The 14,487-nt window shown below is 36.6% G+C and overlaps 2 protein-coding genes across 3 annotated transcripts; one reads left to right on the top strand and one right to left on the bottom strand.

Annotated features, from left to right (window-relative positions):
• The first annotated feature begins 658 nt into the window (after nucleotides 1-658).
• LOC103325868 (RNA methyltransferase family protein) lies at nucleotides 659-3,054 on the top strand. The gene is made up of 3 exons (XM_008228058.2): nucleotides 659-1,436; nucleotides 2,256-2,501; nucleotides 2,863-3,054. Exons 1-3 carry the CDS (start codon nucleotides 738-740, stop codon nucleotides 2,992-2,994), a joined length of 1,077 nt encoding a protein of 358 aa, XP_008226280.1. The 5' UTR covers nucleotides 659-737; the 3' UTR covers nucleotides 2,995-3,054.
• A 3,791-nt stretch (nucleotides 3,055-6,845) lies between these two features.
• Nucleotides 6,846-13,950, bottom strand: LOC103325869 (uncharacterized). 2 transcript variants are annotated; one of them, XM_008228059.3, is made up of 9 exons: nucleotides 12,777-13,950; nucleotides 11,185-11,314; nucleotides 10,071-10,558; nucleotides 9,503-9,583; nucleotides 9,276-9,380; nucleotides 8,582-8,695; nucleotides 8,380-8,463; nucleotides 7,887-7,958; nucleotides 6,846-7,542 (listed from the first exon to the last, which is right to left on the bottom strand). In XM_008228059.3, exons 1-9 carry the CDS (start codon nucleotides 13,095-13,097, stop codon nucleotides 7,276-7,278), a joined length of 1,662 nt encoding a protein of 553 aa, XP_008226281.1. In that variant the 5' UTR covers nucleotides 13,098-13,950; the 3' UTR covers nucleotides 6,846-7,275. The 2 variants fall into 2 exon arrangements, with proteins under 2 accessions (XP_008226281.1, XP_008226282.1); XM_008228060.3 differs by having other exon boundaries at nucleotides 7,356-7,604.
• Nucleotides 13,951-14,487: the final 537 nt, after the last annotated feature.

The following is a 14,487-nucleotide window of genomic DNA, read 5'->3' as shown; positions in this document are numbered from 1 at the left end:
TATGCACTTTTTCATCCCTTTGTTTTGTTTTTAAAAAACCCTTAAAAAATTTCACCAAAAAAAAAAGGGAGGTGATTTTCCCACTTCCTTGTTCTCCACTTATACTTTTTAATTAATTTTGTTCTTTTTTGTTATTTCTCTTTCCTATTTTACCCTTACTCTACAATTCCCTTCAATAAAAAGACATGTACAATCACTTACTAATATTTTGAAAGAATAAAAATCTAAGACTATTATGCATACCTTACTCTTTGTATATCTAAGCTCTTAATGACAGTTTGGTTAGCAGCATTCTTTAGGTTTTCTACCTATAAACATGTTAGCCCAAAAAATTTATTATCTTTTAACTACAACAAAGATAAATAGTACTCACATACTTGGTTTTTAAATAATAATAAAAACAAAGAATTTAGCTTACAAATACTTACATTTCTATCCATTTCCAAAATTTATTTTTATTTTTTGTTAACTTTTCTTAATTTTAGTTATGAATTCCTTAATGTAGGGTAAAAGTAGAATAGGAAAGAGAAATAACAGAAAAGAACCATATTGATTAAAAAAATATTAAAAAACAAAAGGGAGTGTAAATGGAGAAAATGGGAATGAAAAATCAGCTCCCAATTTAAAAAAACCATAAATTTGTGATAAATAACATCCCAATTTCAAACCCAGATACTGATAGTACAGGGATAAAAGCCCAGAATCCCATTCCTCAACTTTCTGCACCAACATGAACGATGAAGCTAAGCTTCAGACCAAAACTCTCAACATTCCTTAAGCCCTCTTCTGTCACTAACCTCCATCGCTCCTTTTGCTCTTCTTCAATATCATCACCACCACCCACTTCACTCAAACCTCAAACCCCTCTCTTTCTGAAGCCACCCATACACTCAGCCGCCTCCTCAGACCTCCAGAAATGGCATGACTGGGCCAAAAGTCTCGCTTCCTCTGTTGGGTCAACGTTTGTGGACTTGGACAATGGCCCAGACTCAACCCTTTTGTGCAGAGAGATCAAATGGCTCATGGAGGACGCAATCGAAGAAGAATCAGAAGGTATGGAAAACAACCAGAGAAGCATTAGGCTAAGGGTGGCCCTGGAGGAGCTTTACATGTTATGGAAGCAAAGGGTTGAAGAGAGGAGGCCATTTCAGTATGTTGTTGGGTGTGAGCATTGGAGGGACTTGGTGCTTTGTGTTCAAGAAGGGGTTCTAATTCCAAGGCCTGAGACTGAGCTCATTGTTGATTTGGTGGGTGATGTGGTTTTGGGTAATGAAGGGTTAAGAGAGGGTCTGTGGGCTGATTTGGGGACTGGGAGTGGTGCAATTGCTATTGGGATTGGGAGGATTTTGGGGACTGGTGGGAGAGTCATTGCAACTGATTTGAGTCCTGCAGCAATTGGGGTGGCAGGTTTTAATGTGCAGAGGTATGGTTTACAGGTTAGTGATAAAATTCTACTTATCTTCTTCTTGAAAGAAGAATGATAAGTGTGCTAAAAGAGTCTCTTTACAGAATGTGGATTGTAAACTGACATATGATTGTTGGGTTGACATGCTTTGCTCTGTTTCATTATTATAGATAGTGAATGGTTAGCTTTAGTATCTGCTAATGGCAATTGGATGTCAATGGAAGAGTAAGTGGAATTTGTTATCTAGGTTTTTGGGATCTTGTGAAAGAGTGTTTACAGTAATATTGTAAAAAAATTAAAAATTAAAATTAAAAATAAAAAAAAGTGGGGCTTTTGATATTGCGATGAACCCTTTCATCAGTAAAACCGCCAACTTCCATTGCTAAAGTCATCTTGCACCTAATTCTAGAGCACATCTTTAATGGAAAAAAAGCAGCAATAGAGAACTCTTGTACTACAGAACACAGGTGTTATAAAATTCCGGTTTACAACCATGCCCAGTTAGTTGATTTGAGATTCTAATTGTATCAGCAGTTATGCTGCCTTAGGTCATGTAACAGAAAGAATAGCAAGAGTAAGCTGTGCATAACCCAACTTTTGTCTATGTATTAGCAAAGGATTTTTGGACAAACTTTGTTTAGGTATAGGTGTCCGGGAACGTATGAATCTGATTCCTTGGTAAAACATTATGTTTCTACTGAAAAAAATACAAGTGTATTGATTTCCAATTAACTTGAAGATGAAGGTTCAAAACATTTGGAATGTAATCTCTTTCCCCTGTTCTTTTTACTGCTTTCAAAGTTCTCCATTTTGCTCTATGCTCAAGCTCCAATTTTGATGTGCCAATCAGGATGTAGTGGAGCTAAGGCAAGGATCTTGGCTTGAACCATTAAAGGATATGGAAGGTAAACTCGCAGGTTTTGTAAGTAATCCACCATACATACCAAGTGACGATATCTCAGGGCTTCAAGCTGAAGTTGGACGACATGAACCCAAAGTTGCATTGGATGGTGGTATCAATGGCATGGATGATCTTTTACATATTTGCGAAGGGGCTGCTTCTATGTTGAAACCTGGTGGATTTTTTGCTTTTGAGGTATCTATTTTTCATTCTCTAAAAGTAAAGTGTTAGCATTTGTCCTTTAAAAGTTGAAAAGCACTACAATGAATGAACTGTAGCTAGTTATAATTTTATTATGGTGATACTTGTATAGAGATGAGCGGAAGTTGCAGTCAGTATAGTCAGCTAATAACTAAATCTGCCATATATTCTGTGTAATTTAGGCTTCAGGTCCTGCCTATTATGCCCATTGCTTGTTTTGCTAGAACTAGATGGTGTTTCTGAATGGTGACTAAAAGGTGTTTCATGTGCAAGATATAGTGAGATGCATTATCGTTTTCCACTAGTTAGTAATTGTTAACTTCTAATCTTCCTCATCAATCCTATATTGTTGCAGACAAATGGGGAGAAGCAGTGCAAACATCTTGTAGAGTACATGGAAAATGATGCTGGAGGCAGCTTTTGTAATTTGAAAATAGTTCCTGATTTTGCTGGTATTCGTAGATTTGTTACAGGATTCCACAAGTGAGCAACATGAATTATGATCTACTACATGGAATCTGAGTCATCCCTTCTTTTCTTTTTCTTCTCTCTTATCTTCTGTCTTACATGTAAACAAGAAATACTCAAATTTGGTGCCCTTCAGCCTCCCATTAGAGCAACTCCACTCATTTGCCCTTAAGAGCCTCTCCAGCTGTAAGCCCAGCGGGGAAAGGGGGAAGGTGTTCAATGGACAGCCCAGGCCGGGAGGTGTGGGACCACCAACCCGGCTGGCCCAAAGCAACTCGCCTAAGGTCCAAAGCGAGGGTGGTGTGGCGCTCTGATGTCGCTCGATGGCTCGATTTATTTTTTCTGTTGCCACGTGGCGTCGTCTGGGCTCTCTATTTGATTTTTCCTCCAATCCAACGGCAGCCAATTTTTTTGCAATAAAATACTGGAAAAAATTCGGAAAATTTTTAAAAAATACCCAAAAATTAATGAATTTTTTTCTATAAATACCAGTCTTTTTTTAATTTATTTGAAATTTGAAATTGAAAATTTTATCTGATTATGAGATATGAATAGTATTGACACGTAGGAACCTGAAAATCTTATCCGAAAATATTATCCAAATTAATTATTGTTGTAAAAAAAGTTGTGAAAAAAATAAAAAAATGAATAGTAATTGCCCCTTGCCATGGCAACGGGTGGAAATGGAAAATACTATTTGCAAGGGCAATTACTATTCACATGAATAGTTGCTGCCCTAGCTCCCCCTTTGTCATGGCTAAGGGCAAATGGGTGGAGTTGTTCTTAGCCATGGCAAGGGGGGAGCTAGGGCAGCCACTATTCACGTAAATAGTGGTTGCCCTTGCAAATAGTATTTTGTGTTTCCACCCATTGTCATGGCTAAGGGCAATTACTATTTATTTTTTTTGTTTTATTCACAAATTTTTTTACCTCAATAATTAATTTGGATAATATTTTCGGATAAGATTTCCGGGTTCCTACATGTCAAGACTATTCATAATTGGATAAAATTTCCGGATAAAATTTTTGGGTTCAAATTTAGGATGAATTTCAAAATTCAAATTTCAGATAAATTTTTGGGTTCAAATTTAGGATGAATTTCAAAATTCAAATTTCAGATAAATTTGGGTTCAAATTTCGGATGAATTTCAAATTTCAATTTTCAGATCAATTTGGGTTCAAATTTCGAACGAATTTCAAATTTCAGATACATTTTCATCCAATCAAATCAAGCCACGTAGCATCTCTATCTTGCCAAAATTTTCTATAAAACCAGAGGCTCAGCTCATACCTCTCACACCACATCTTTCCATATTTTCATTTCTTAGAGTTTAGAATTCATACTTCATTCATTCTCAATGGAAAAATATAGGAGATGCTTGGAGAGGAAAGCGCAAGAAAGAAATGAGAGAAACCGTAAAGCCGATGAAATCAATGAGTTGCAGAGACAAGTCGATGAACAAGTTCTCATAGCAGTGGCTTTGCAAGAGGAAGAGAACCAAGGTCGCCGCCGTGGTTTACAAGTCGGCCGTCGTTGGAATGTGGACAGACATAGGCATTCTCGGGATAAGAATCTTTTGGAAGATTATTTTATCCCAACTGCTTTGTACTCTGATGTTGATTTTCGAAGGCGATTTAGAATGCAACCCCATTTGTTCAATAAAATCATGCATGATAAAAAAAATCTAATACAAGTCATTAAAATTATTACTACTAAAATAAAATACATGAAGTATAACAACTTTAATAGAAAACATGAAAAATAAAAATACATAAAAGGTATGCCAACTAATTTAATGGTTTTGATCATTTAACCAATCTGTGTTGCTAGGCCCATCATCCTGGAAAAGTCTTCTTCTCACAACATCTCTTCGTTCTAGCTTCCAATATTGTTTTGTTTCAAGGGACATATGGCTTGTATCCATCGCCATGGTTTCCTGATCCGTCTTCTCCATATCTTTTTTGCGCAAATACTCTTTTTCTCGTGCACACTCGGCTTGAATTGCCACCTACATATCTTGGCGTTTCTACTCCATTTCAATTCTTATGGCGTTCTGCCTTGCAATTTCCTCAAAAAACTTTGAATTATTATTGCTTGAATTACCTGCTTTCTTTGTCTTCGCAGCCTTTCGGCCAATGGGCCTCGGCTCCTTTTGGATGGGTGAGTCTTCACTCATAGGGGAATCCAGAGGTGAATCCGATGTCGTTAAATCACAAAGTGACGTCTCGTTTAACACAACGGCTGGACCCGTGGGAATAACTATGAAGCGTTTTCAATATTTCACCACCTCCCAACATTCATGATGGTTGAAACTTTTTTTGCCACCCCCGGTTGCACTGAACCACATCTGTGCTTGAATCATCTATGTAACAAAAAAATAGAAATGCAAGAAATATTTAAAATATATTGGATATGCAAGTAACAAAAAAAAAATAATGGAAATGCAATTAACCTTACAAATAAGTTGGAAGTGCAAGAAATATGAAGAAACAATTGGAGATGCAAGAAATATTAACAACATATTGAAAATGCAAGAAATATTAACAACATATTGAAAATGCAAGAAATATTAACAAAATATTTATAATGCAAGAAATATTAACAAAATATTGAAAATGCAATCAATATTAACAACATATATATAATAGGACATTAAACTTAATAAAACGAAAATTACAAAATACTTACCTCGTTAGTACGATTTTCCCCGCTTCTATAGTTGTTCATCGCTTTTGCCAAGGCATCTCTCCATTTTGCCGACTCTTTGTTGAGAATTTTCCACCTACTCGACAATGTCATTTCCGTACGAGTCAACCCCGGAATTTTTTCGCAAAATACGGCATGAATTTTTTTCCACATATGAAAAAATTTCATCTCATTGCCTGTCACGGGACAATAACAAACTTGGAACCAAGCCTCACACAAAGAAACATCTTCCATGATGCTTCACGACCCTCCGGTTTCGATAGAAGAAGCCATAAAAATAATGGTATAAAAATACAAGGTGAAAGAGAGGAAAATGTTGAGTAAAGAGTGAATAAAATGTTGAGTAATAGTAGAAGTATAATAAAATGTATGAGGATTGGTGTTGAAAGTGAAGGGTATTTATAGGTATTTATAGAAAAAAAATTAAAAAAATTCAGTATTTTTTTTTTAAATTTCGATTTTTTTTCTTCATAATTTTATTCTTTGGAAAACGCCGTTGGATGAGGATTGGAGAAGCAAATAAGAGCTGAGGCGTGACACGTGGCTTCCAACCGTTGGAGCCTATGTCGTGGCATCGACGCCGGTTTAAATTTTTTACCATTGGCGCGTGCATTGCGACGTCGGCGACGTCAAGCATGGCGTCACTCCTTACGTTTTGGACCTCAGTGAACGGCCTGGGCAGACCAAGTTCGTGGGACCCACCCGGGCTCACCGCTGAAAACAGCTTCTTCTTTTTTCCCCCCCCCAGCCTTGGGCTCAGCTCATGGATGGAACTGCTCTTATACGAAAGAAATGGAGCGTGGGTTGCCTCTAGCAAATTATTGTGTGTACTAGTTCTGCAAATACTTCATTTTGTGAGTTCCAGCATTGCTAACACAGTCTGCATCGTTTTCAGACATATGGATGACTATTAAAAAAAGGCAATATTTTGTCAACAATTTCTTTTCGAAAGTGAGAAATTTGCCAAGAAAAACTTTTTGTATAGAACGTACCCAACCTTGCATTTCATTTGAAGGGTGGAGCTAAAGTGAAGTCATGTTGACAATTTTTTTGGAGTAAATAGAAAGAACGACTTTCAGGATTCAAATAGAATCATCAAATGCGCAATTTCCTCTTGTATGCACACATCCACAATTGGGTTTTTTCTGTAATTACCAAACAAGTAACATGCCAAGTTGGCAGGACAAAGGAGAAATTTTATTGACAAGATAAATATGTACAAAAAAAAGGAACAGTTCGTGGTGGATTTTCACCTTGTACTGAATCATTCAGGTAGGACATTGAGATTAACTGACGTCATAAGACGGGTTAAATGTGCAACAAGAGCAACAAAAATCTGGGCTCTTATGACTGAAACCTGGGCCCTACCCCTTTTGGTGGTGATACAAAGTTGTTGATCTCTGATCTTAATTTTCAAGAGATCAAACCATTTCCTTGTCATCTTTGTTAAGCACCAACCTTTGTTTGGTGATACAAGCAATCTATCAATCAGTATCTTGACAATCCCAACTACCTTTCTTCCAGAAAAAAATCATTTGCTTTTTCTTGGGATAGGCAGCAGATCTTCTGGCTTAGCTAGCCTTCTTGAGCTATTCAGCACGATGTTCTTCGCGATTGCCTCTTCACCCTTTGGGGCAACTTGAATGGACTCCAGCTCTTTCGGCGTTTAGAGGACTCACAAAAGAGGCCAGACGCCAGAGCTTGCTGAAGCCACACCTCAAATTCTTCTTCATCTTCATCCATCATTTCAGCATCCAAATCCCACGGGAACCTACTTGAGTTCGATCTCTGAGTTTTCTCCGAACCAACCATGTTTACATGGAAGCTAGGCCTATGGGTGTTGGGCCTGCATGCCATTCCCTACATGGTATAAGTTGAAGCTGTGAGATACCAAACCTTTTTCCCCCTGGCAAAAGGTAAATCTACACGAACCAACACCATAATAATGGATCAAGAGCACATATTCTCTAAGTCTCTATAACATGGTGTTTTCAGCATGATATCTGACATTTGAACACTGATCTACTCAAATTAGACTACTTTCCAGATCAAGTTTTTAAATAAGGATGCTAGAGATGATTCGCCTGATTCATGTCATTTTCCATAATCCACATCTAGAAAGTATGCAAGGCAGAACATGCACAAATAGTGTAAGAAGAAGACAAATTTTCATAACTTAGATAGATTTTTTATTCAAACAGTACCTGACAAATAGCCCATTCTGACACATCAAAGATTTTGCTCTCAGCACAAACAAAGGCTCGTGGTATTTCCACCTAAAAGACAAGAAACCAAAGAGCCAACAAATATTATAAGGGATGCTTATATGAACATTCCGGCAAAGGCGGCAATTGATCATGATTCAATTTAACAAATCATGTATATCAATGTTATATTACACAGCAACAATGCAGCATTTGAATATCATACTTCCTTCTAATTACCTCTCAAAGAATTTCCTGCATCCCTTAATTTATATAGCAAATTTTGCAGCCAAACATTCCATCAAGCAATTTACACCTTTCATGGGAAAATTCTTTTCTTTTTTTTACATTGATAAATACAAGTGAGGACATCAGAACTATTTGCATAGGATAACAAAAAATTCATTACGTCTTGATATTTGAGAAGTTTAAAAATTCTCAAGGTATAGTAAATAAATTCTGAAAAATAAAAAGAAAATACTATAGAAATTACCTTATGATGCCTATTAAAGACTAGAGATCCTTTGTACTCAACCCATCCATCTCCATCCTTTGCTTGGTGATATTGACAGCAATCCTAATGCCAAAACAGAAATCAGAGGCACAAAAGACTGAAGTGCAAAAATGAGAGAGAGAAGGCTTCAACAGTTTGATAATAATTAAAAAGATACTAATGATAGAGAGCAATGTCTGACCTGGCACCATCTAGCCTTGGCCTTACTTCTGTTGGTGCATACCCATATATGCGAATTTCCACACTTAGTGCACTGTATACGTCTCGACTCTTCAGAACAATAATCTGGACCATCCTGCTTAAGTAGAAGTATGTTAATGCAATTTTAAGTAGGGGTTATATATGAGCATCAGTAAATTAATTCAGAGAGAAACGAACCAAGGAAAAACAGATTTCTGCAGTTAAAATCATTAGGAAAAAAGATACGTGAATAAAATGCAGACTGCAATAAGAAAAGATAAGTTTTTCTACTCAAAGTCACAATGAAGTCATGATACTTTTTTTCATACTCTTCATCAACAACAAGACATCATCCTGCACAATGAAGATGGCTCCCAACTTTCAAAAACAAACTAGGAAGTGTAGCCACACACATGCTAAGCAACAATTAAGTTTCTTCCTTCTTTTTTTCTGCCAAGGGCAAAATCGACCTCAAACTTTTCCTTGGGAGAATATTAGCATAGTTGATATGAGCAGGAAATTACTCACCCTAGAATATGTAATTAATATATTTTGAATTTGCAATTCCTGGCATAACACAAACATATCATATCCTTTACATCTCTGCTCTCTTTTCTATAGTTATTGATGACCTCCATCAAAATGGCAATCAGGTAACCTACCAATTAAATCAATAAACACAGAACATAGCTCACCTGATGTGAAGTACCATGGGACTTCTGGCACACACTCTTAGTCTTGGATTCTTCCTTCCGCAACTGCTCATCATAGTCTCGCTTCTTTGTGGAATCAGATAGAACCTAAAAATGTATTCCATTGTGAGTAGTGTATACACAATAACTATAATTCTCATTTCAGAGTCTCAGACATGCATTATGGGATAATCACACAACTAAAAAAACAGTGCTTTGTGTATAATTACCTCATATGCACATTGAAGTTTCTTAAACGATTCACTGGCTAGTGCACTTCCCATGTTTTTATCTGGATGCACAAGCATGGCCTATACAAAGGATAAACAAGTAATAAAAGGGGTAAGAGGGGAGATAGTAAACTTCTAAATAGAATGAGTTATAATATATATACACACAAAAGGCACATACAGAGTAAGTAACCAATCCTGCATCATTAGATCCCAACAAGCGGTTAGGAATAGAACACTTTAGAGTGTTCTAATCTTCATTGTAGTGAGAGATCTAAAGGCTCAGTATTAGTAAAGAAGTAAACTATCAATCAAGACTGTTAATCACATGGAATCGTGTTTAATTGTCCGATGCAATATACATAACACACACATAGTATAACTCGTTGCATATCAGATTCTTATAAATTGTATTTAGTCACTAATGCTACTCCTTTTTAGTCAAATACAATAAAGCACCTCTCCCTTAAATAAATCATTTCAAAAGTAGTACTTAGAATGAGAAAAAAAGAGAGAACTCCCACTGGTGAATTCAACCCCTCAAGAAGAAAGGAAATATAATATCCACCTTCTTCCGGTATTCCTTTTTCAAAATTGCAGCATCAATTTTTTTGTGGCGAGGAAATCCCAGTGCTTCATAATGATCAATACTGTCTAATATTTTTTTCATCTCAACAGCTGAATTTATTTCCTCTTTGGCCACTGTACTAGGGGAAGACTCTTTCGGAACATCAATAACAGCTGAAGTAACTGGCTTGCTTGATGATTTACATGAGTGCACCTTTTCAGATTCCTCAGTAGGAATAGAGTATTCACACTCCCCAGAAAAGTCATCTTCAATAACTTCTTCTGATTGCTTCTGCTCTTCAAAGTGTGTGCTTTCACTCACATTATCACACCATTGAAACATATAATTTAATGCATCATTAGAGAAGAATGCAAGGTTTATTGAGAGAATAACACCATGCCACCCAACTTGAACTTTGACACAATAAATAGCATATATAGTTGCCATCAAGACCACCAACCGTGCATGATTTAAGGAGAACAAATAACCTGCATTTGATTTGAAACAAGACTTAAGTATTTTAAACATCAATAGAAAAGCCAAAATATGTCAGAATGCTGATCCATATATAAGACCTCTAAATGCAGAACTCTTGGAATTTTCGCAACAGATTGTTTAATACTAAGACCGCTTTGATGAAATACCCAAGGTAATGCAGGATTAATGGCACGTACCCAAATGAACATGAGGACACTTATAGTCGAACTTAAAGACATGTTTTTCAAATCTTTTGTGATACGGTGTTTATTTGGTTAAATTACAAGTCTTCTATGTTGATGCATTCAGAAGGCTAAAATTATATCTTCAGTTATTTCATTATTTCCTAGATATCATGTTGTGAATGTGAAATCATTCCAAAAGATTCCTGCAAAACTACTACAGTCAACTCTAGACAGCCAGAACTGTGTGTGTTCATCACTTTCATTTTAGGTACACATTCATGCACATAAGCCAATGAGTGGTAGATATGCACCCTTGTACGTTTCATACAGTATAAATAAAATAGCAACATCGGTAAAGCAAGAACAATGAGGGAACAGATGACATTCAAAAGAATAACATATCTGCATCATGTTACTGAATTTTAAATTCAAGGTCAAGAAAGCAGGCGTACCTCCAACTATAAATAATGTTCCTGTTATCCAAAAGTTAGCATACATCCATAAAATCAGAATAGCAAAGAGCCCTACTATAAAAAGTCCTGGAGTGTAACCCAAGTACTGAACAGCAGCTCCAGCAGCTCCCTGAAATATTGGGCCCAACCATAAGTGGTAGTTTTTCAAATCTTTGTTCTGTAGCTAGCAATGTATATACTCATTTAAGTTTATATACCAATATGTATTTGTATTGTTGGAGTTACAAATACTCCACAGATGTCACCTCATAGCTATCCATTATTCTAAATTAAGCCACCTTGTATAAGTAATGCCAAGACAAGAAAGCTACGAAGGTTCCACAAATTCACAGAACATATCTAATAAACAATTCCTATTTATGCTGTTATCCAAAGTGGGGTGTGGCATTGGCCTCTTAAGTTTGAAAAGCTTCTAGAAACATAGCTGCTAAACACAACTCTTTCAAGTCTAAAAATCTTCTAGAAATAATCTTAATTCCACTGCAGTCTTTTCACAAATATAACAGGACTGGCCTTTCTTCTGTTTATTTTCCCACCAGAAGGCCCTAATTTCGCAACTTAAGTAATTTCTACTAAGTCTTCAATAAGATAACCTAAAACTTGAAATATTTGGTCCCAGGTAGACCACGAAACCTGAATTCTTTAACCTTAACATGCAAGCTTCTGCATATGAGCAAACCCTCAACCCTTTCAATTGGGATTCCTAAAACCTTTACATTATCCTGTCCTGGCCTAGCTTACTTCATGAGCAAACATCCCCCAGTTTCCTAGTCTATCCTATGCCAACACTTTTTCCACTCCTAAAACCCCTCTACGGAAAACCTTATCTATCCTATGTGAACACTGTCCACTCCTCTGAATAACCATTAAGGTTTTTTAATAAATGGTGCTTGGAACTATGTAAATTTGCAGATGTGTAATTGCAGTGACAACCATAGGCTATAGAGCACAAACGTAACCATAGTTATACTCACACTTCAAAGAGAACCACTCTTACTATGACTTAACGGTGAATAAACTCATAGTTGACAATGCTGACTTCAGTGAAATTATTCCACATACTTCAAATGAAAAAACAACATACGATAAAATTACCACCAAAAAAAAAATATTCCACATAATGAAAATTAAAATATTATTCACATATGATGTTACAAACTGATTTTTAAAATAGAGGGGAAAAAATGGCTTTCTTTTGAGACCCAAACACTATTTAAAGGATCCACACAGATCACGCTCCAAAAGTTGGATCAACCATTGCTTTCTCATTTGCCAACTATGAGCCATATGTTACATCATAGATTGTCCATCTAAAAGACATCACTCCTAAAATACCCTTATAAGAAAATGGTCATTAAATCCTTAAACGGATTAGGACTTTGAAAGGAATCATAATTCTCTCTGATGCTGTCACACATCTACAAATTTCATGTTGTACGACCCAATCATAAATTTCCATCTATATAATGAAATTCAATGAATTAAGAAAAAAAAAATTAGAAGACAACGCATTGGCAAAAGGCAACAATTAAAATGCTGAAGAGTTTTTAAAAAATGAGAAGGGAACATACCATACTAAGAAGTACATATATCAAGCAAGAAATGGAAGTCAAACTGAGAAAGCAACTCCACATTATAAGGAGCAAAGCCGCAGAACCCAACCCAAGAAAGGATTGAAAACCTCTTACAACACAGTCCCGCCAATAAATCAACAACAAGAGCAACAGCCTCCCCGTCTTGGTGCACCCACTGCACACCATCGGCCAATGCCGCTCTATGAACATCCCCATTTTATCTCTAAATCCACTGATCGCTGTTCGAGATCGCGAGTAAACGTGCTTGTGTGATAGCAGCCATTTCCAACCTTGTTTAAAAAGTCCTATGTCCTCCATAAATACAACTATGGGCGTATGAGATTAGCTGAGAAGCAGATTACTGTTCAAAATAAACCCTGCTACCTATAACCATCAATTTGAATCCGAAATTGGCAACAACTCAAACTCTGTGATGCTAAATCATCAATGAAGTCCATAGAACATAAGAACAAAGAGCAAGTACAAAGCTTTATCTGATAAAATACCAAGCTGAAAAGGAGAAAATAGATGCAGCTCAAATTCACGGATTTAGAGCAGGATCTAGAAGCCCCAACCTCCCACAAACCAACTAGTAAATTGGATCACGTTCTGCTTTCATTCAACTCTCGTATTGCTTCACATGCAAGCTTCCAAAAAGCAGCAAAAACACGCACAAAAGCTAAAAAGAACAGATACAAAATTCGCAAATATTCCGCTTTTTTGAAATAATGTCTCTCTAGCTTTTCTGACGCGAATGTCTAAGTGTCTATGAAACGAAACCCACAAGTAGTCCCAACTCCCAGACCAATAATGGTAGCCTGGCTATGTCAGTCTCCTCCAAAACAAATTAAACGGAGCAGATGAAGATGACCTGCAATCCCGGTTATGGCGGAAACCCTAGAGAGAGAGAGAGAGAGAGAGAGAGAGAGACAGTTGAAGCACCGACAGTGGAGAGGAGAGAGTTAAAGCCTTAAAGGAGTAAGCTCTAGGGGATTCGGAGGAAGAGGATTTGGGGAGGGGAGAGAGAGAAATAAAAACCCTAACTTTTTACAGGCATTGCTCGTGAAAAAGAGAGTTTGAAAAGTTTAAAAAAGGTGTAGAAAGGAAGAAGAGAGAGGGGGTGAAGAAGGGGGCCTTGGGCTTGCACAGGAAGAAGAGAGGATAGGAGACTGCTACACTTGTGTCACATTTGTCACTTTGTTACCTTTGTTTTTTTGGCATAATTATGACCCAGTAGGACCCACTTGACAACCGTGTTTTTTCATTCCTCCTTCTTCTTTTTTTTTTGCCCTCATTATGTTTGCTTAGTTGGGTTTTTAGTACTTACAACCACTTCATGTTTCTTTGACAATTTTCTATTCAAAAAATAATAATGTCACACACCTACCATCTACTTATTACTTTAATACTTTACTTTTATTGTCAACATTAGAAGAATGTGATGTGAAAGGGAATTTATTAATGGAATTCTTAGACATAAACAGGTTGATTCTGGTCCTATGTAATTGGGGAATTTTGTTTGGCAGATTGTTCCCTTGTTTTTGTTCATATGTTTATAGTTATAGAACTCTAACCAAATTAAATTAAATCATAGATATTGTCGCTAAATTGCAAATGAATCAATACCGCACATTCAGACACAATTTGTAATCTATTACAGAGTCAACAAATTCATTATATTTCATCAAATTCGGAATGCGATGCGGTT

This window comes from Prunus mume, linkage group LG3 (genome assembly GCF_029339155.1).
Source record: "Prunus mume cultivar Tortuosa linkage group LG3, ASM2933915v1, whole genome shotgun sequence".
Lineage (NCBI taxonomy): Eukaryota > Viridiplantae > Streptophyta > Magnoliopsida > Rosales > Rosaceae > Prunus > Prunus mume.
The sequence above is the reverse complement of the archived record's forward strand: the minus strand, read 5'-3'. Positions and strand labels throughout refer to the sequence as shown.